Source organism: Bubalus bubalis, chromosome 21 (assembly GCF_019923935.1).
Source record: "Bubalus bubalis isolate 160015118507 breed Murrah chromosome 21, NDDB_SH_1, whole genome shotgun sequence".
Lineage (NCBI taxonomy): Eukaryota > Metazoa > Chordata > Mammalia > Artiodactyla > Bovidae > Bubalus > Bubalus bubalis.
In genome coordinates, this window is record NC_059177.1 from 16,420,860 (window position 1) to 16,443,820 (window position 22,961).

Consider the following 22,961-nt stretch of genomic DNA (forward strand, 5'->3'; position numbering starts at 1 on the left):
TTCTATTTTCACTGTTTTTGCAATTCCTGTCAATCAAATGTAACTTCTGGATTGATCCTCAACTACTTACTATATTACTTTCATTTCCTTGTCTTAGATACCATTTTCTGGGAGAGTACCTTGATTATTTTTCAACCTTTCTAGTGGGTATTTTGGCAGTAATTAATTTGTAAGAGCCTTTTCTTGTTCTCACTTTGTTCCTTTTGTGTAGCATACTATTCTCATTTTACAGATGCCTCTTAAATCTGAGTATTCTAATTAGAAGGATTTTCCTTAAAGTCTCTTCTGTCACTGAATTGCCTCACCACCTTCATTCCCCTGCTCTGGGTCCTTTTTACTTTTTGTTTATCTTGTTGACTCTCTGGAGGATTTCCTCAAATATGTTGTGATTCTTACACACTTAGATATGAACATGCATATATTTGTGTGGTGTGGAGGCAGGTAGTAGGCTTGGCTCAGTAAAAGGCTTCCCTCTTGAGTGGTTGGTAGGAACAAGTTGTTTCCCTGAAGACTCTAAATGCCAGGATGCAGAGATCTTTTGGCAAAAAATCATCTCATGTTTTTGTCTGGGGTTTGGATAATGTAAGTGATTCTCTAGAGTGAGAGAGAAGGGGATCAAGTGTTACTGCAGGTTTTCAGTTTATGCTCTTATTTTTTTATTCTTAAATTTAATTTTTTTTTTTTTTTGCGGCACTGCACTGCATGCATGGATCTTAGTTCCCCAACCAGGGAGTGAACCCCCCCGCCCCCCTGCAGTGGAAGCTGGGATTCTTAGCCACTGGACCACCAGAGAAGACCCCTGATGCACTTATTTTTAGCCCTATTCCACCTTACCCTTCATTGCACCAGGGGTTTCCAAGTCCCAAGTCATCTGGAGTTTGGCAGGTAGACAGCTGCCTCCTTTCACTGCATTGCTCTCAACAAGTATTTCAAGTTGTCACCCCCTCCATCTAATTTTATTGTGGATGAAACCACCATTTTATCCATTTTCTATCCTCTAGAACTTTGTTTCCCTGTCCCATCATTGTTGTTCATATATTTTAAACCATTTTAACTCATTATTGTTTTATTGGAAGCTAAATGATTTAAAAAAGAATGTTGATAATCCTTTGATACAGTAGTACCACTTTTAGAAAACTAAAACTAATTATTTTGACAATGGTTTATATACTTGTCAGTGTTAATATTTTACAAAAAATGAAAACAGTCCAACTGACTAACAATAGTAGAATGATTATATGTGGTGGAATGTTCTGCAACCACTAAATATCATAATTTAAGGAATATTTAGTGATATGATAAAATATTTGCAATAATATTAAGTGAAACATGCAAAGTATAAAATTCAGTGGTATGTATAGACACTTCATTTTTCTTAAATATATTAATACATGCCTGGAAAAGATTGGAAGGAAATAAATACCTGAGGTATTAACAGTGGTTAAATTTTCCTGCTTTGTCTATATTTTCTACAGTGAGCCTAAATTACTTTCATGATCAGAAGGGAAAAATTAAGAAAAAGATCATGGCTTATTTGGAGTGATAAGATGTTCTTGTGGGGTGTGGAATGGGTAGTGGGGAACAACAGAATAAGAGTCAGGGGAAATACAGTGGTCAGTTACCAAGGACCTAATGCCAGGCGAGGGGATTCAGCTGGAGAATATATGTAACCCCAGTGTTTGTGACATGCAGTTAAAGCTATGGAGAGTGGAGGCTGGGCTGGTGAGGGGAGAAAGGACTCTGGAAACCATGCAGACCACTTCTGTCCGAGTCCAGGAGAGACCCTGGATTCTGACCCAGGCAGCAGCAGGGGCCAGAGGAGAAGAGACAGATGGAATCAGCAGGCCTTCGGGGCACGGAGGATCAATCCAGTCCTCCACACCCTGTGACACATGATCTCTGAGAACTGGGGCCTAGCCCAGACCCGAGAGGTCCTGGTTTCTGTGTGCCTCTCTGGGGCTGCCCTGTGTCACCCTGGGTGTGAGGAGGCAACCTGAGTCCTAGCGGGCTACTTGGCTACCCAGGTCCCTGTGCTGGGCCAATAGCAAGGTTGTAACTGCTGGCTGTTGGAGGGGTTTCCTGTGTGCTAGGCACTCTACTAAATGCCACATGTTTTTTTTAATCTCATTTAGACTTCACCTGAGGAGGGAAGTTCTCTTATTATCTATATTCTCTTTATTTATTTATTTATTTTTGAAGTAAGTTTTTATTGGAGCATGGTTGCTTTACAATGTTGTGTTAGTTTCTACTGTACAGCAAAATGAATCAGGTTGATATACATATGCCCCCACTTTTTTGGATTATCTACATTTTCATAGTCAGTAGTCACAGTCAGGATTAAGATAACTGAGGCTAAAGGACATTATCCCCTCGCCCAAGCTATCTGCTCAGTGTGCCTCCAAGAACTCCTCTCCTCATCTAAAAGTGCTTTATTTAATTGGAACAACAGTGCTTGCCTGTGGTAAGAAGTTCGGTGGTACAAGAACAGACAATAAAGAAGTTGTGTCCCTCCCAGCCCAGAGTACCCCAGTATGTGCATCACAGGGATAACTGTTGTCAATTTCTTGGGGATCCTCCCAGACATGCATTTATAGTCTTATATATTCCCCCACACACACGCGCACACACGAGCTTAGGATACTTTTTTTTTCTTAACTCAGTGTGTCTTGGAGATGGTTTGTTTGCCTGTAAGTTCTAATTCTTTTTCACTGCTGTGTGATATTCTGTTATATGGATGTACCGTGATTCATGGAGCAAGTGCCCTACTGGTGGTCATGTAGGTTCTTTTCTATCTTTTGCTTTTACAAACAATGCCATGATGAATATCCCAGCATACTGTCCTTTATCAGTTTATCCTGCAGACAAAGTTGTATGCATACAATTTTGTCTGCAGGATAAATTGATAAAGGGTATGTGCATTTGATACTTAGATAGAAATTGCAAAAGCAGTTCCCAGTATGTGTGAAAATGCCCACTTCCCTGAATCCTCTATGATACTATTGTTGTCTTTTCTGCTCTGATAAATGAAAAATGCTCTCATATTTTAGTTTGCATTCAGTTATGAGTGAGGGAGAAGGCAATGGCACCCCACTCCAGTGTTCTTGGCTGGAGAATCCCATGGACAGAGAAGCCTGGTAGGCTGCAGTCTATGGGGTTGCACAGAGTCGGACACGACTGAAGCGACGCAGCAGCAGCAGCAGCAGCATGAGTGAACCTGAAAATCATGTCTTGTGTTTAAAAGCCATGTGTATTTCTTTGTGTGTGTGAATTGCCTGTACATGTTCTTTAAGCTTTTTTTTTTTCTGTTGCGTTGTTGATCCTTTTAAGAATTTATTTCTAAAGTGAAAAGTGAAAGCGAAAGTCGCTCAGTAGAGTCCGACTGTTTGTGACCCCATAGACTATACAGTCCATGGAATTCTCCAGACCAGAATACTGGAGTGGGTAGTCTTTCCCTTCTCCAGGGGATCTTCCCAACCAGGGGATCAAACCCAGGTCTCCTGCACTGCAGGCGGTTCTTTACCAGCTGAGCCACAAGGAAAGCCCTAAGAATTTATTTCTACCAATTCTGTAGTAAAGAAATGACACTTCTCATCTGCCATATGTGCTGCAAGTATTTCCCCCAGTTTGCAGTCAGTCCCTTTACTGTGATCTTTGCTGTTTGGATATTTACCATTTATTGTCAGATCAAAGACTTGCCCTCTTCAAGATGCTTCATTCTCCCATGATTTCACCTAGTCCTTTGAGACAGGTTCATTGGAAATCCATTTTATAGCAGGGACCGAGTTGGGTCCTGGCCCCACAGCCGGCCGCTTTTCCCCGGGTTCCAGCAGGAGAAACCGAGCGGGAGAACCACAAAGATGGTGACCCAGCCTCGCTTCCTGGAGCTGCGGGGCAAGAGCCTATAGCCTGGCGCCTGAGGGTCCGGGATCTGGGTTGGACTGGCTGGCACCTGGGATACCCGGAGGTGAGGGTCTCACTGGGGAGGGGCAGTTGCAGAGGGAAGAGCGGGAAGGGGCGGGGTGAGCCAGGAGTGCAGAGGATGGAGGGGAAGGAGGGATCGGCAGTTTGGCCAAGGGAGGATCTGGCTATAGTCAGGCGCTGGGAGCGGGTGTGTTGGGAAGGAAAGGCGAGAAGAGTCTGCAGCCTGAGGTCAGCTACGGAGAGGAGGAGGCTGCCACCGGGGAGTGGCCGCTGTGCTGGGAGCTGGGGATGGGGCCAGGGCAGGCAGGAAAAGAATAGGTATGAGGGTGGGGAAGAGCAGAAAGAGGAGAAGGGAGCGGGGCGGCGGAAGGAATAGACAGGGTAGGAGGGTGAGGGGAATGGGTTGGAGAAGGAAGGGCTCGTACCAGCTCAAGGACAGCTTCCTCCAGACCCTGGGACTCCGGTCCTGCCGAGCTGACTTCTCTCGCCTGGGGCCGCTGGAAACAAGTCAGACGTGCCACTGTGGACAAGATTATTTTCCCAAAGTTCCTGAGAGTATGCTACTCTGGCCCTGCTGCTCACTTACCTCCAACCCAGGACAAATTCCTAACTTCTCTGAACTTAAATTCTCTCTTCCACTCAGGGTTAGGCGGTTGGGATGAAATGAGGCGATTGAAAGGGATTTGTAACCCTTTATTTAAAGGCTGCCTGGTTGCAGAAGCCTGCCATAGTCCTGTGGATGTTGTTGTTTAGTCGCTAAGTTGTGTTCAACTCTTGCAACTCCTGGGCTGTAGCCTTCCAGGCTCTTCTATCCATGGGATTTCCCAAGCAAGAATACTGGAGTGTGTTGCCATTTCCTTCTCCAGGGGATATTCCGGACCCAGGAAACAAACCGGAGTCTCCTGTGTTTCCTGCATTGGCAGGCAGGTTCTTTACCACTGAACCACCAGGTAAGCCCATTCCTGTGGATGGGTGTGGATGAGAGAAACCAACCCTAACTTGACTGGGAAAACATTTTTACTTTTACAGTTCAACATGGAGTACAGTGCCAGTTGACTCCCTCACGCATAGACGTCAATGGCAGGAGCTGCTGAGCCACTGTTCTTTTTTGACCCCTGGTGGTGGTGGTGAGCCCTCAACTGGGCAGACTGGGGCCAGCAAAGCCCTTAGTCAGGCTCAGTCCTGCCTCTCGAGCTGGTCTGGATTTACCATCACCGCTGCTGGGAGTTACACCAAATCTACTTGAAGCTTGAGAGTAAGAAGCAGAGAGGTCTTGGCTGTTGAGAGGAAACAGGTCAGAGGGAGGAGATACGAAGTTATAACTCAGTTCCCAAAAGTTAAGAGTCTGTTTAGATGCGAGTCCAAGGAACCATTATGCTGAGGAAGGAGCCAGCATTTATGGGCTGTCCCCGTTGCCTATAAGCAAAGGGAAGGGGAGAAGGTAAGGCCAGCATTAAAACAAAACAAAAACAAAACAAAACAAAAAACCTACTTATTTGGCTGCCATAGGTCTTAGTTGAGCACACAGGATCAGTTGCAGCATGTGGGATCTGGTTCCCTGACCAGGGATAGAACTTGGGTCTCCTGCAATGGGAGGACGGAGTCTTAGCCACTGGACCAGTAGGGAAGTGCCAGGAGTTATCCTATAGCAGATACAATGTATTACTCCCTTGCTGAGATGGCCCGTTCTGACACCCACCTAGTACTTTTTCCAACCCTAACGTCCCTATCTACAGTTTTCCCGAGGCATGCGGTGGTCACTGTATTCCGGGCAAGGCAGTCTTTCATGGGACAAGCCCTCCACTGGGCTTGGAGGGAAACCGACGGGGATCGCCTTCTACGAGGGTGCTATCGAGAGGCTCCTCTCAATTCCTAGACAGCCGAGGGCTGCGCCAGACAAGAGCCGCCGGGCCTCTGATGACGCACTACCGGCCGCGCCGCTGTTCTTCCGGCCTCGGCAGGTGACTCTAACCCCTGGGTCTCCGTGTACCTCACGGACAGTGGTCGCTGCCCTGTGGGGAGCCCCCGGACATCACGGTGAGCGGGCGGGACCCAGGGGAAGGGAAAGACAGACACCGCACGCCTCTCGGCAGTGGCGGCAGCCCTGGTTTATGTGGAAACCCGCCCGGGCCTCGTTCTCCCCGAGTATTTGCGTACCGGGACGGCCCCGAGCTCCGGGCAGCCCATCCCCGCTTGCAGCTTCAGCACTGCACTCACTTGGGCCTGGCACACAGAACACGCCTAAGAAGATGATGGCGTGAATGAGTGAATGATGATTGAGTAACGGATAAATGACCGAGACCTAGGACCCGAGTTCAGAAACGAAATCCTGGGGGGTCAGAGTTCTCCGTTTGGGTACAGCTGTTTCCCCCAAAAGTCCTGCAGCTCAAACTTAAAAAAATTTGATGGGACTTATGAGGAGAAAGCAAATAGTGTGAAACCCACTAGCGAGAGAGTTTGGAGACCTGAGCTGTAATTCCGTGGGATACCGAGCCGGTTTCTTGATCTCTACTGTTGAACTGTCACTGCCTTCTTTTCTCTACAAAGCTCAGTTGACAGAATGTACTCAGAAACGTTTATGTCTAACAACAAAAGTTTACTATCCATTACTTGCCAAATATTACGTAGAATTTACAGGCGGGACTACAAGAGTGAGTGACCTCGGAGCCTTGCCAAGTGGGAAGTCGCTTCCCAGTGTAGTACTGAAAGATATATATGTGAGCAGACCTGTGATGATATTTTAAACCGCGTTTATTTGGCACTTAACGGGTACCAGGCACTGTTTGAAACAGTTGTGCATTTATTTAGCCTTCACAACAACATCTAATTTTCAATGAGGAAATCGAGGTCGGTAGAGAATAGATGACTTATCCGAGGACGCACTGCTAAAGGACCCAACGCTGCAGAAAATGTAGGTCCAGGGTGCTTTTGCAGCCTGGAGGAATACTTTACTTGGGGCCAGCAAGCAAATCAGGAAGGGCTTCACAAAACAGTACATTTAAGTGTGGTGTTATGTAAGGAATTGTGGTTTCAGTTCTTGAAAAACACCTGGCTTCCCAGAATCCTTCAGCCGCTTCTAGAGGAGTAGCAAAGTAGCAGCAGGGAGAAACCTTACAAGACATGAGGAGGATGCTAGGTCCCTGTAAATTTTAGCAAGATGAAGTTTTTTATATATATATATATATATATATATATATATATATACACACACCTGTTTTCCCCAAATCTGGATTAAGTTTGATCCTTTTAGCATCTTAAAATCATGAACAGATATTTCATATTACTTATTTGTGTAAGCATTCCATTCTGGCCGATTCAGAAGCCAGGTGTCAGCAAACTGTGACCCATGGGCTAAATTTTGGTCTACCACCTGTTTTTGTTAAAAAAAAAAAAGTTGAAACAAACAAGCTCACTTGTTTACATATTATCTAGTTCTGTTTTCAAACTACAAAGGCAATGCTTGTTAACTTTTGATTTAGACAACAGCTTAGATGATCCACAACTAAAGAGTAGATATAACAGACTTGTCCTTCTCAAACGTGATATTTCTGAACTTATGTTGAGTGCTTGCTATGTGGCATATATTTTTATAAGAGCTTTATGTGAACTCATTTAGTCAAGGGTTTCACAGAGCGTTGGAGCTGGAAGGACTTGGAATATTACCTGATTTGTCAGCTTTTTCAGATAAATAGCCTGTTCACACGGTCTATGGCAGAGCAAAGTTTCTTGAGTTTCAGTACAGCTCACTTTGCCACTTTGATCTTATTCTGAATGGGAAACCTATACCATATCCATTAGATGTGGCATTTTAAAAAAAAGGGTTTTTGGGGGGGGCTGGGGGGTTAAAACTCTGAGCCAGATCTTTCACTTTAAGATATTTTTCAGATTATAAAAGTAATTCATGTTTATTGCAGGAAAAGTGAAATATGTAGAAGAATATAAAGGACAAAATAAAGTAACCCATTAAATGACCTAGAGATCAGTTGTTGACATTTTGGAGGGTCTTCTACTGTCCTTTTTTATGTGTGTGTTTTGTGTATATATGTGTAGTTGATAATTGTTTCTGTTTATTGAATGCTTACTTTAGTACTGGTATATATGTGCATATTTTTTGGTTTTAGTGTTTTGTAGTCTCCTGTTTTAACATATTGTATTCTCATGAGTATTCTTTGAAAACATGAGTCTTAATAATTTCATAATCTGTTATATTGATATACCGTCAATTTTTATTTGCCTGTATTTTCCTAAAATTATAGTAATAATGTGATCCTTGCACATAAGTCTCATCTCTGATTATATCTTTCACTTTTTTCTGTGATTACAGAGTTACTTATTTCTACAGGAAAACTTTCAAGCATTACAAAAAGAAAGGCCTTAAGACAACAAAAGTTTCAGACGTTTCTGGTGGTCCAGTGGTTAAGACTCTGTGCTCCCAACCCAGGGGCCAAAGGTTCAATCCCTTGTTGGAGAAGATCCTGCATGCCCTGTGGCGCAGCCAGAAAAAAGAAAAAAGTGTACCATAATCTTATTCCTCAGAGATAATCATGGCTAACAAATTGATAGATATTGTGAGAGATTTAAGTTATTTATTTATTTAGGCCATGCTGTGCAGCTTGTACGACCTTAGTTTCCCAACCAGGGATTGAGCCAGGCCCTCAGCAGTGAAAGGGCAGAGTACTAACCACTGGACCACCAGAGAATTCCTTAAGTTAGTTTTTTAAAAATAAAGCAGAATATAAATAATTGAGGAAATATGGGAAATAGAGGGGGAAAAATCATTCATAATTCATATCCCCATGGTGACGATTAATTTTCTTTTTTGGTCTTATTCATATGCATATTTTAAATATACATATATGATGCTACATTTGTACCTGAAATTATGACATATTGATAAATTTGAGGATCTTCTGAGATACTTTGCAGGTGTATATAGTATACACCTGAGAATTTTGATACTGAGAATTTTGTTCTGAGTTCCTGTACCTACAAAATGGTGATCATGGTGTCCCAATTGACACTCAGCATACAACTTTAAAACCTAATATATATATAACTAGATTATCTCTAGAAAGATGGTACCAGATTACATTCCCACCAGTCGTGTGTGAGAGGCTCTTTTCCTGACCTTTGCCAGTTTTTGAGTTTTAGCATTAAAGAGAAATTTTCCAATTTGATATAAAAATTAATTCTTCATTCTTTCAGTTCTCATTTTTTTGATTACCATGGAGATGGAGCTTTGTTTTGATATGTTTATTGGCTTTTTGTAATTCTTGGAGTATTTGTTATACTACCCATTTTTCTGTCAGTTCATCTTTTTTCTTTACTCATTAATAAGAATCTTTTTATTTATCAGGTCCATCTACTTTTTGATGTGTAAATTTAAAAAATACATTTTTAACCCTTTACTCAATTTAGATTTATTTTGGTATGTGATATGAAATAGGAATCTCACTAAGTGTTTTTTCCAGATAGTTAAACAATCTCAGCATAATTTGGGAGAAATTGATTGTTTATGATTAGAAATGCCAATTTTTATCATATATTAAATTATTTTACATATTTCTCTTAGGGGATTAAGAGTCTATAAAGTCAAAAGCCAGAGTTTAACTTCCTTGTAAATGTGTAAACTCACTGTTAAGGTTTCCTAATTACACTCTCTCTTTCTTTTTTTTTTAAGCTGTGCCACACAGTACACAAAATCTTAGTTCCCCTACCAGGGATCAAACCCCCACTCCCTGAATTGGAATGGCAGTCTTAACCACTGAACTGCTGGGGAGATCCCCTAGCTATATACTCTTGATGATTTTATCTGTTACCCCCAGAATTTCAATTACTCTCTTTATGACAAAAATTCTAAATATAAGTTTTCTTCCCATATCTTTCTCCTCTAATATCCATGTATGCCTGATATTTCAAACTGAATGTATCTTTTCCCTCCCAAACCAGTGTTCCCACTCTCATTAAAGGTTACTGTCATCACTCAAGCTTCAAACCAGCAAATTATCATTAACTTTTTCTCCTTACATCTCCCTCTAATATTCCTCTTGTCCTGTTGTTTTTTCTCTTAGTCAGCCCAGTCTCCTTATTGGACTGCTGAAACATCCTCTCAGGGGTACTCCAGCCTTCACCTTGCCTCCTACCTTTCACCCCTGTACACACTTCTTTTCTTGTACTACGGACAAAAGGATGTGTGTGTGTAATAGCAGATCTAATCATGTCACATCTTTTCAAACCTTTTCCGGTCCTTTTTGTGGCTTTCTGCTCAGTTTAGGGTTAATTCCTTAAAATAACCTGCAGGATTGTATTTGCTTGCCTCGGGCTTCATGGCTCATTTCTAGTGTTTCATAGTTTGGCCTTACTAGATCTCGTTCATTCTTCTGAAGTATGGGGCTTGATTCCTTTTATATATTCCCTTTCATTTCTCTTGATATCTTCTTTTCCCTCTTCACCCATCTAATCCTTACTTATCTCTTCTTCAGTGAGGCCTTCTTTCCCAGGTTAGATTAGGTCCCCTCTGCTCTACATTCCACAGTGCCCAATATTTCTGCTTTGGCTCAGACGGTAAAGCGTCTGTCTACAATGCGGGAGACTCGGGTTCGAGCCCTGGGTTGGGAAGATCCCCTGGAGAAGGAAATGGCAATCCACTCCAGAACTATTGCCGGGAAAATCCCATGGACAGGGGAGCCTGGTAGGCTACAGTCTATGGGGTCGCCAAGAGTCAGACAGGACTGAGCGACTTCACTTTCACTTTATTTGTAACCACTGGTGTAATTTCTTTGTTGAGCTGTGATGTAAGCTCTGTGTGGGCAGGGTCATGTCTGACTTTTTCTCCACTGTCTAGTTCTGATTATACCCAGACCCCACTCTACCTCATGAATATCTGTAGGATTCTGCAGTGGGTCCACATTATGTTCCTGTTATGGAAGAGGATCAGGAGATCCCACCTAGAATCCTCCTAAACCTCTAAAACTCAACACTGAGGCACAGACCTTGATGAGAAGGCCACAGAGCTGGTCTTATTAATTACTTCACCAGACATCCTATTCTTTCATGTTTTCTGAGGTCTTCATTATGATAAACCATCTCTGCCTTCTGTTTTTCTTGAGATGTTTCCAGTTTTACTTCTCACTTCAGACTTATAGGGAGAGATATTTTTTGATGAACAGTTACAATTTTGACTTTCCAAAAACCAGAAACTTTCTACTATTTTTGCAAATCTTTGTAAATCAAAAATTATTTCACAGAATGTTTTTTTTTAACTGCAGCCTGCAGGTTTATATTGAACTGTGCCTGAAGAAAAAAATTTTCACTGATAAGACACCTTGAAGAAAGGACAATCAGTGTATCTCTAGGTTGTATCAAATAGAGAGAAATCCCTAACTACTATCCAGCTCCTTGACATATAGGGGAGGTGGGTGGATCAGACGTAATGCATTAGCCTTGCTATGAGGCCATTTCCCCCATGTAAATTTTGATTATATTAATTGCCTTTTCTTTAGATTATTGTATAATAGACTCATTGACATGGATATTCCCATTCATAGTTATTTTTATCTTTATAAATAACATTCTGATGTATTTATCAAGTGCTTGAGTAGTTCCTAATATGTTAGTCTGTCTGGCTGTCACTTGAACAGCTGACAGATAGAGTTTGTGAATCCAGAAAGCTGGAAGCCATCCGTAACACTTGGTGATGCAGGCATATTGCTATCTTGACAGGTTTTGTGTGAGTTATCCGATAGTATCCTCAGACAACAGCTCTTCCTCATTTTTCTGTTTACTGGGACAGTGATATCCCCTCCCCCACCTTTTTTTCCTCTGTGAGCAGGGCTCCACTTCCAACCTTGAAGTCTTTTACAATCAAAGCAAAGAGAAGATTTGTGGATGTTGAATATGCAAGGAGCTGAAGAGAGAGCGATTGGAAGAGAGATTTGTCCAGGTGAGTGAGCAAGTGTTCACCAGTGGAAGAAATAGGAGGGCTTTGGAAATTTTACAAGAGAAACTGAATGAAGCTCAGAAGAGAAAATTGCCCTCTCTTTTGGGATGTTGGGGTGAATGTGAGTGAGCATCTCTTGGGGCCAGCTTTTCCCTGGTACTCATTTGATCTCATTTCCACTATTTGGCTCGTTTACATTCACTCACTGTTTTGCCCTAATCTTACTCTGTTATTTATTTGTCTTTTTCCTTTTATCTCCCTTGTCTCTGATTGCCTCACTTCCTTGGTGTCTGCAGCTACCCATTTCTCATTAATGATCATCACCTTATCCTGGTGCAGATCTCTTCCACCGCTTATAATTCTGAATTACTTGCTCACTTGCTCTTAATGACCCTTACTCATAGGCCAGTATTAAGGCCTGTCAAAATGAGGTCCCTCTAAGTTAAGGGACTTCCACTCTGCCCTACATAAGAGACATTTACTGTGGTGGTTTTTTTCAGGTTGGATGAACAAGCCTGCTCCAGAGCAGGATGGCACTGATATTGAGTTGCCAGGGGTAGCATCAAAGAGATCCCGAGAGGATGAATACCAGGATTCTACGTTTGAAGAAAAACATATATGTGAGAACATGAAGGAAAACCCTCCCAGAGAGGCTCCTGGACCACGCTTTTTCCGAGAAGGTTTTGGAGCAATAACTTTTATCCATAAGGAAGCACCTCCAGAAATGATTAGCCAGGAATATCATTTTGAGAGAGGCTTGCTTTTGACCTCAAGTCTTGTTACACATCTCAGGGTTTCTACAGAAGAGAGCCTACATAAATGGGAGACAAGTAACATACACACCAATGAGATTTCAGGCCACAGTAAATGTTTGACCCTCTCTACACAGAAAAAATCTTGGAAATGTGGTGAATGTGGAAAAACCTTTACTCAGCGCTCATCCTTTACCCAGCATCAGAGAACTCATACAAGACCCTACACATGTGAGGAATGTGGAAAAACTTTTAGTCGTAGCTCATTCCTTATTCGACATCAAAGAATTCATACTGGAGTGAAACCATATGAGTGTGAGCAGTGTGGGAAAACATTTAGATGTCGATCATTTCTTACTCAGCATCAGAGAATCCACACTGGAGAGAAACCGTATAAATGTAACGAATGTGGGAATTCCTTCCGCAATCATTCACATCTCACTGAACACCAGAGAACTCATACTGGAGAAAAACCTTACAAATGTAATAGATGTGGGAAGGCCTTCAGTCAGAACACACACCTCATTCATCATCAGAGAATTCACACTGGTGAGAAACCTTATTTATGCAATGAATGTGGCTCTTCTTTTCGCAAACACTCAAATCTTACACAACATCAGAGAATTCACACTGGGGAAAAACCATATAAATGTGATGAGTGTGGGAAAACTTTCCATACAAAGGCAAACCTCTCTCAGCATCAGAGAATTCATACTGGAGAGAAACCCTATAAATGTAAGGAATGTGGGAAAGCCTTTTGTCAGAGCCCATCCCTTATTAAACACCAGCGAATTCATACTGGAGAAAAACCGTATAAATGTAAGGAATGTGGCAAAGCTTTTGCTCAGAGCACCCCACTCACTAAACATCAGAGAATTCATACAGGAGAAAGACCCTACAAATGCAGTGAATGTGGTAAAGCTTTCATTCAGAGCATTTGCCTTATTCGGCATCAGAGAAGTCACACTGGAGAAAAACCCTATAAATGCAATGAATGTGGAAAGGGCTTTAACCAGAATACCTGCCTCACTCAGCATATGAGAATTCATACCGGAGAGAAGCCCTATAAATGTCAAGAATGTGGGAAAGCCTTTGCTCACAACACATCTCTTACTGAACATCACAGAACTCACACTGGTGAGAAACTCTATAAATGTAGTGAGTGTGAGAAAACCTTCCGCAAGTATGCACACCTTAGTGAACATTACAGGATTCACACTGGTGAGAAGCCTTATGAGTGTGTTGACTGTGGAAAATTCTTTAGACATAGTTCAGTCCTTTTCAGACATCAGAAACTTCACAGTGCTGAATAAATCTGGCATTCATGTGATGGTTTCTCTAGGGAGAGTGCTAGGAATCTGGCCTAGGGGAGAGGCACAGAAACAGTTCCTAGAGGGAAGGATAAAGGAGCCTTGGACACCATACTCAGAAGCATATTCCCAAATATGGAGGTGGGAATTTGGAGAATGCAGAGCCTACTCCAGGTGGGCATCTGGGAATACAAGATAGGAAGGAAGTTCCTACTTGTCAGAGAAATCTTGGCTCCTTGCCATTCCTCTCCCTAGGGCACTCTAATAGCTGGAGGTGCCATTTATTAAGTTAACACTGTTTCCCTTATTACACTCCTGCCTTACCTCCCCAACTTGTCACCTGTGTTCACTGCTCACTAGGCTGGGTTGCTTTTCCAAACTGATGCTCAATGTGAAAGTGGCAGCTGTTCTGAGGTGGTGCTGAATAGCCTCTAAATGACTGAGGTGGCTATTGTGGGAAGGCTCCCCATCTGTGGGCGTGGTCCCATGAAGGTTAGACAGAAACAAATGAAAACAGAATCATTATTCATTTATTTATTCAATAAATATCGGGATATATGGCAAGAACTGGGCTGATCGCTATAGGAATGGTGAAGAAGACTTTATCAGGGTGAGGGAGATCTTTCCCAATCCTTTAAAGCTAGAGGGTCACTTGGGGCTAAGAAGGAAATAAGTCAAAGCTTTTCTCAAATGCTGTCAGTTTGTGGGAAGGAAGTCAGATCTGCTCAGAGGGCCACAGAGAGGAAGACCTTTCTTTTGTCCCTGTGGAATTACTGGCTTACCCAGAAAGGAAATGGTTTTTGCTGGGTTACCAGTGGTAAGAGGCCTCAGAGCAGGAAGCCTGCCTGTGACTGAGCAAGCCACCCACATATTCCTGACCTGGACTAGGGCATATTCCTGTCCCTTATCAGTTTGACTGGGCGACTAGTACACAGGGACCAGGGGATAGGAGCCCGCTAGGATCAGCTTGGGACTTGGTTTGTTAGCCCTTAGGGTGAGAAAGCATTCGTGATAAAGGAAGGCAGCCCCTTTCAGGTTGGCTGGACTTGGGCATTGGTGGACCAGTCCTTAGAGAAAGCTTCAATGATGAAGTCACTGTATCGGAGAAGGCTAGGTTTTGTGTAATCATGGCATTGGAGATTTGTTTTTTGCTTTGTTTTGACTGTGCCGCTTGGCACAATCTGAGTTTCCTTACCAAGATCGAACCCGTGCCCATTGCAGCGGAAGCGTGGAGTCTTAACCATTGGACCATCAGGGAAGTCCCGGCACTGGAGATAATCATAGATTCATGAGAGTCGGATGTTTGTTCTTATTGGGACTTTATTATTCCAGGATGTTTATCATTCTTTGTGAACTAGAGCTATCTAAGGAAACCCTTCTCATGGGATGCATTTGGAAAGAATTCTAAAGAGAATTACCTCTTTCAACGCTGAAAATCAAGATAGCATGGTTTGCTATGACTGATGGCATTTTATTTTTTGAGTGAAAAGAAGGGCATGTTTCCCCTTTACTTCTCCATTCTCTTTCTTGTTCTTAACTGCTACCCAGAGAGTCAGCTGTGGAATATTATATGAGGATAGCCTTTGATTGGTATTTGAAATAGTTTTCTATGCTCTGAAGTTTATATAGTTTTAAAAAATATGACCATTAAACACAACTAAAGTAAGTTAATTCTGGAATGGTTCTTTGGAATTCAGCATTGATTTTTTTTTCCAGAGGAACTGTCTTATAAGCATTAATAACTACCAATAATGGGAATATGACAGAAATAATGTACTTTCCCCTCCCCAGCTATAAAGATAATGTTCTCAAACCTGCCATAGGGCAGTTCATAATTGAATAAATTAATGTCTTAGGGGGAAAAACAACCCTATGAAAACTGTATTTTATGCTCATGGAAAGCAAATGTCTGTATTTTTTCAAACACTAAAGAATTCATTGCTAGCGCATGGTAAATGCTCAGTAAATGTTTATTTGTTGAGTTAATATATTTTAATCAAACTTTGCTTACCAAAAACTTTAGGAACTTCTTGACATTTAGAGTGATATTTATATACTGCTGTCTTTGGAGTCTTGACTGGAGGTTACAGAGGAAAGGGAGAGTTTTCTTGAGGAAGAAGTCGGAAAATCTTAAGGGTGAAAGATGCCTCAGTTGTTAGAAAGATTTTCTAAAATGGAATGGACAAACCGAGATTTTAATCCTCAGGCTAAGAAAATCTGGTACCATTTTTACTTCCTGGAGAAGCAGAAAGAAAAAGAACTCATCAGCTTTACCCTCATCCCATATTCTCACACATGCAGATATTTACTCCTGACTTTGTGTCAGTTGCTGGCCCACCATGTATCAAGTCTCTCCAGCTTGGCCTCAAGCTAGCTTCTTCCTCAGTCTTCTCTCATCATATCCAATCAACCACCATATCCAGTTGACATATAACTCCTAAACTAGGAAGCCACCCCCACTGATAGTGCTTTATCCAAGCTCCCTGATTTATTTCCTAGGCTTTTTTTCCCATTTTCCCAACTAGTCTTGCAGTTTCTTGTACCACTGGGCCATCTTTCACATGTCTTCTGGATGGTCTTTGCAAGACACAATTGTGGCAGCTCTGTGGTTCTCTCTCTGAATAAAGTGTTAGCCTCCAGGGGTACCTGAGTCTCCTCATCTGGCCTGTGCCTGCTTCATCATTTCAGAGGGCATTCCTTGCATGTTCTATTCCATAGTGCAAATTCCTGTGACTCATCATCATTGGACTCTAGTTTGGCACCTTTGCACATTCTCTTCCTATCGCCTGCTTCCCTTCCCTGCTTCTGCTTGCTTGGGAGGCTCTCATTTGTCACTTGTGAATGTACTCAGGCAACAACTCTTCCAAGCTGTCCCTGATGTCACATGTTCTGTATGTCTGTACTTTTTGGCTTCATCATTTTATGTATCAGGTTATAATGGTTGATAGCTCAGTTGGTAAAGAATCCACCTGCAATGCAGGAGACCCCAGTTCAATTCCTGGATCAGGAAGATCCGCTGGAGAAGGGATAGGCTACCCACTCCAGTATTCTTGGGCTTCCCTTGTGGCTCAGCTGGCAAAAACTCTGCCTGCAATGCAGGAGACCTGGGTTGGGAAGATCCCCTGGAGAAGGGAATGGCTACCCACTTCAATATTCTGGCCTGGAGAATTCCATGGACTGTACAGTCCATGGGGTTGCAAAGAGTCAGACACAACTGAGCGACTTTCACTTCAGTTTATAATGGCTAGTTTACAAATCTTTCTCTTCCCACTGTCAGCTCCATCAGGGCAGGAGGCATGCGAAATTTATTCATCTTTGTATCCACAGTTTCTGGCCTTTAGTAGGTGCTCAGTAAATACCTGTTGAGCTCAACTAAAATTGAGTCAGACAATCCTCCATGCCCAAATGCAGGTTGTGACTTAAGTCCACAGTTACTAGCAGAAAGGTACAGTGAATACAAGAGTATGTCATGAAGTGTTTGCCAGAAGTAAGAATTCTGAACCTTCCCCCAAGGTACAGAGTGTGTGATCCACTCTGATACAGAGAGGATCTCATAAGCAAAAGTAATATGTAGCAAAAAAATTTGGGAGGGGGGTGCTGTTACAAATTAGGCATTTAAATGTCCCATTATAGTTTAACAAAGTGTTTTCAGATATATTGATGTCATGGTCAACAGGAAGAGGAAAATACATGCAGGTGTAGAAGTGCAGCTATGTGAACTGGAATATCCTTGTGGTAAGAGAGAGAAGCTGAGCAGTGATTCTGGCTTGGCAGGAGAGTAGTTGAGCTTGAAAACCCGAACATGGAAGACCTTGGGGCTCTGGAATGATGAAGAATTAGAATGTGTTGCTTATATTCAGTGTGTTGAAATGTAATTTGTGACTTGAGAAGAACATGAGATGAGGCCACATGAGGTCCACAAAATGAGAGAAGGGAAGACAGAAGGATGGTTGAACTTGCCTGAGGTCACACAGCTATTCTCAGGTGAAATTGAAATTCCAGTGTCCTTGCTTTTCCCTCTGATTTCTCTTTATTGTACCTCTGCTCCTTGATGCCTCTTTCCTTGTGTCTGTTATGCCCTTATTCTGAGAATGGGAGAAGCTCACTTTAGATCGAGAAGCTTTTTGGCCTGTAGAATAAGACCTTATTGCATGTAAGTGAGGCGGAGAAATAAGTTGATTCTGCATTTTAACACCATCTTTCCCCCTACATAATGCAGAAATCTAGTCTTGACCCCTGGTAGCTCTAGTTTCACTTTCTTGCAGCTGCTGGCTAGAGCAGGGCTAAGGTCATCTTAGTTCAGTGGGATTTTTTGGTGTCCATTCCTCCAATCCATTTTCCACCTCTCATTGAAGAAGCTCATCACAAACTGCAGTTAAGCCCCAGATTCCTGTTTGTAGTAACTTGCTCTGCCTGGGGCACCCCACTGCAGGGTTAGTTTCCACCCAGCAGAGCCTCTTGATAGAGATTCTTTGAAGTCTAAAAGGGAAAAAATATGTAGGCTTAGGATCTCTGGCATGTGGAATGTTAGGGCTATGGAGGAAGAAGATGCTATCTGATTCAAACGAATTGCTGAGGCTGAGACACTGGGTAAAAAGAAAGGCAAGCCCAACGTTGTTCTCTGGCCTGTCAGCTAACAGTTCTACAAAGGGTCCCCTTTTAGCTGAAGATAGCGATGGTTTCAGTCTGGCATTTATTTCCACTCCTGTTTTCAGCATCATAAATGGACTCCATTTTGTGAAAATGGTCCATCTGGGAATTTTTAAAAATTTATTTTAATTGGAGGCTAATTACTTTACAATATTGTCCATCTGGAAATTTGAGCAGGTAACTTTGTTGCATCTCATTCACTTAACTGCTTCCTGAAAGCCTACTACTGCACACTAGGGATATGATGGTAAGAAGTGTTAGTCACTGTTAGTCACTCAGTCGTGTCGGACTCTTTGTGACCCCATGAACTGTAGCCTGCCAGTCTCCTCTGTCAATGGTATTCTCCAGGCAAGAATACTGGCGTGGGTTGCCATTCCCCTTCCAGGAAATCTTCCTGAAGGAATCGAACCTGGGTGACAGCCCTATTTACCTGAGCTTGCAGATCATTGGAAATGCCTGGAAGTGGGTCAGGTGCCCTGCTGCCCATGGCTTCATTCCTGGAATATGCAAATATTGCCTGAATGAAGATCAGCAAGATCTAAAGTTTCTCAGAAGGGGGGCAGGGGTGCTACCTTGAAGGCAGGAAAAGTCCTGTAAGTCATTGCAGTCAATGGGGCTTGGAACTGGGATTTGGGGAGCATGGTAATGTTCTGCAAACATTATTGACCATTTTAAGTACCAGAAATTCTTGCTAAGTTACACGGATTAACTTCATTTAATCCTGACAGCAACACTATGAAATTTGGTATCTTTGAAATTAATATCTTTCTAAGTGAGGGAAGTGGCACAGAAGGCTAGGTAACTTGACCAGGTTCACACAGTGAGAACCTGGGACTTCAAGGCAAAGCAGAGCTCTTGTCTTTTGGCCAATTGTTGATTAAATAGCCGGAAGCAGTAGGGTGTTTTTGGTTCCTATGAGGAGACCAATTATCTAACGGTTGAGAACGTGTAGCAGGAATGTTGAAGCCAGGTTTAGGGAAACTTACAGAAAACCTTCAAAGGATGATGACCTGGAACAGAATTTTGGGGAAGGGGTGAATTAACCTGGGGTGAGAGTTCCCGAGGACGACCCCGACTCTCACTTGACTTCAGCATCCTTATTAGGGGAAGAGGTATACTGAGGTGCGTTTGCGACTGTTTTGGGTCGGGGGAAGAAGCCCGGCGGCTTGCCAGGGAGGAGACGGAGGCATTTGCTGGTGCGGCGCGTATTGTTGGCGTCAGGCTGGGCCGGAGCGCGGGCGGACCTGCGCCTGGGAACCCGCAGACGCGAGAGGGCGGAGAAGTGCGGCGGGCGGTGCCTCGCGGTTCGCTTGGTGAGCAGACTTGGCCGTCCCCGGCTGCGGCTGGTCCCAGGAGTTGAGCTGGCCTCAACGCTTCTTCTTTCCGGGCGAGCCAGGCCTTTGGAGCACAGGCCGGGGGGTTGGGACCGGCTCCCTTGGAGAGGGAGGGACGAAGGCTGTACCAGAGCCCTGGTCTGGGAGGCCGGGCTCCATTTATTTGTACTTGAGTGAGCGAACTCGTGGGTCCGTTTTCTGTGTCCTAGAAACGAATACTATCCCTCGTTTTGCCACTTCAAAAAGTTGTGCGGGTTGAATAAGTGAATGTGCAAGTTATCTCTTTCCTTTCAGTAAGTTTTTATTCCTAATAGCAACAGGGTAGGTGCTGTGTGAAGACATCCAGACTCAACAGTTTAACAGCAGGTACTATGTATTGTCGGAGAAGGCAATGGCACCCCACTCCAGTACTCTTGCCTGGAAAATCCCATGGACGGAGGAGCCTGGAAAGCTGCAGTCCACGGGGTCGCTGAGGGTCGGACACGACTGAGCGACTTCACTTTCACTTTTCACTTTCATGCATTGGAGAAGGAAATGGCAACCCACTCCAGTGTTCTTGCCTGGAGAATCCCAGGGACGGGGGAGCCAGGTGGGCTGTCTATGGGGTACAGAGTCGGACACGACTGAAGTGACTTAGCAGCAGCAGCAGCACTATGTATTGTTTTTTTTTTTTTTTGAAATACAACTTTATTCTGATTCTAAACGAAAAGGAATGGGAATGACAGTAACAAACAAGATTTCACCTCTCAGTATTGTCATGTGACTATATCGGTCTTATATTTGAAACTCAAGGAGGAAACAACTGTGTTCCAAAACACCTAAATATGCACCATGTATTGTATGCTTATCAGCCGGTATTATTCTAAATACGGTCCATGCATTAATTCGTTTATACATCATCTCAACCCTATGAAGGTAATTATCAGCTCCATTTAACATTTGTTAAGAATGGAACACATAAAAGGTAAAGTAACTTACCCAATACCACTTGTTGGCTAATAACTGATGGAACGTGGATTCAACCCAAGAGACTGCCAGCTTCGAGCTCATGTTATATACTTGTCTTCAAAGTTTAGTGGAGGGAGATGGAATGTAATCAGAGTGTTAAACACAGAATGGAAAGTACTACAGTAGATATGTGTGACATTCTTTTAGAATGTTGAGAAAGTGCCTTGGAAAGGTAAAGAAAACTTCTAGAGGAAGTAATGTGGTTCATACTTGACCTGAATATTAAAATTGTTTAGAGGTGGGAATTAATCTAATTAGAAATTTGAAGGTAATTTGTTCGGTGTCAAGAGGTGCTAGTGGATTGGGACAGATTAGACTGGAAACCCTGTCACTGTCTTTTGATACAATATTCTTTCCTTTTTCTTCATAGGGGTTCCTAAAACCTTTCCTCTTACGAGAGATCCCTAACATCTTCCAATAGGCTTCCCCTGTCTTTTGTTGGAGATTCTACTTCACACTGAGACTGTCTTATTTTCCTGAAATTCATCAGCCTCTGATTGTGAGACACTTAAGTGCTGGGGTGTTGTCCTGTTGTTCACTTTGTATGACAAGTGCAGAGAAAAAGAAACGAGCTGCGCAGTCAGGCAAGAAAAAGAGATTTATTAGAGGGAAAAGAGAGGATGACTGGCTCTTAAGGAGAACCAGCATTCTCCCTTTCTGATGAAGTCCTTCTTATACTCCACCAATGAAAAATTCTCTGAAGGGATAGTCATGTAGCCAGAGGTCTGGAATCTGGTGGTCTCACAGCTTTGAGAAGATAGACTCCAGTGAGATAACAGGATGACATTTGGGCAATTTGGTCAGTCCCACAGATAACCTGATTTATTATCTGTTTTCAAGGTTGACATAACAAGCTATCTAATCAATGAGACCCCATGTGGGCCCTATCACACTTAGCCTATTTGTTTATTTATTTTGGCCATGCCAGGCAGCATGCAGGATCTTAGTTCCCTGAGCAGGGATCAGACCCATGCTCCCTGCTGTGGAAGCCCAGAGTCTTAACCACTGGACTACCAGGGAAGTCCCTCAGCTTATTCTTAACAAGAGGCCATCTCACTGCTTGACAAATAGTGGCTGCTCACTTAGTACTTTTCAAATAAATGAATAACGAGCTTCAATCAAAGAGGGAGTGAAAGGGCTTGATTTGAGATTTTTGCTTTTTCCCCATCTATCTTTGGAATCAAAGGATCACAAAATGTTGGTACTAGAGGAAGCTTTAAATATTTTTTTTCACAGATTAAAAAAAAATCTAATTTCTCATTTCACAGATTAAAAAAAAAAAAATGAAATCACAACTGAAGTTGAGTGACTTGCTTCAGGTTAGCAAATGAGATAGTGGAAGAGCAGAGACTAGAACCCAGACATTTTGATTCAGTCTAGTGCTTGTCTCATTGCCTTTCACTATTGCCCCACAGTCTTTGATTTTTGAAATCAGGGACTTCTCCATTAGGTTTGGAGTGTGTGTATGGGGTAGGGTGGGGGATGTTGGTTGGTGGGCTCCAATCTTATTCCTGGTGGAGAAATTTTACCCCAGGATGCTTGGTCCTTAAGGGCACCAGCCCTCTTTTTTTCTGCATTGTGACCTCTCCCTGACTTTTCATCATTAGTGATACTCTCCCAGGAGAATGACATGCTTTCATTTAGACATAAAATAGTCATTTTGGGTATGGATGGGATATTCCTGGATTCCCCTGAATCTAGAGTATGAAGGAGGTAAAGTAAGCTAACAGTTTATGGGTAGTCCTTCTCCTCCCTCTGCACCTCAGATTCCTACTCTTCCTTATGGGAAGTGTGTCCAGGAGGCAAACAGTGTTGCTTGCATCCCTAACAACTTGTCTCTGGGTAAGTGAAATCTAACTGGAGCCCAGGATGGGTTGTTATGAGAGTGTTATGGGCCATCATTAGGCAGACTTAAGGTGGAAACCACCAAGTGACCACTAAACCTAGACCTTGCAGACTGAAAACACAGAACTCTCCAGAAATGGGACCATCTTACTCAAATTAGAGTGAGAGTGGCTTGTTGTGAAAGAAGGCTCTGGAGTAATTG

The 22,961-nt window shown here is 42.8% G+C and overlaps 1 protein-coding gene and 1 long non-coding RNA gene across 2 annotated transcripts; one reads left to right on the top strand and one right to left on the bottom strand.

Annotated features, from left to right (window-relative positions):
* Positions 1–4,773: 4,773 nt before the first annotated feature.
* On the bottom strand, positions 4,774–5,771 carry LOC112581199. The gene is made up of 3 exons (XR_006547458.2): positions 5,621–5,771; positions 5,414–5,505; positions 4,774–5,337 (listed from the first exon to the last, which is right to left on the bottom strand). It is a non-coding gene; the product is annotated as an uncharacterized LOC112581199 (long non-coding RNA).
* On the top strand, positions 5,767–14,430 carry ZNF502 (zinc finger protein 502). The gene is made up of 3 exons (XM_006070688.4): positions 5,767–5,958; positions 11,753–11,863; positions 12,361–14,430. The coding sequence occupies exons 2-3, from the start codon at positions 11,809–11,811 to the stop codon at positions 13,923–13,925; spliced, it is 1,620 nt and encodes a 539-aa protein (XP_006070750.1). The 5' UTR covers positions 5,767–5,958; positions 11,753–11,808; the 3' UTR covers positions 13,926–14,430.
* Positions 14,431–22,961: the final 8,531 nt, after the last annotated feature.

Excerpts from the sequence above, each read along its gene's own strand:
- ZNF502 (XM_006070688.4), top strand. The coding sequence starts at position 11,809 with ATGTTGAATATGCAAGGAGCTGAAGAGAGAGCGATTGGAAGAGAGATT. Across the intron at positions 11,864-12,360 it reads TGGAAGAGAGATTTGTCCAG|GTTGGATGAACAAGCCTGCT; the intron begins GTGAGTGAGCAA and ends GGTTTTTTTCAG.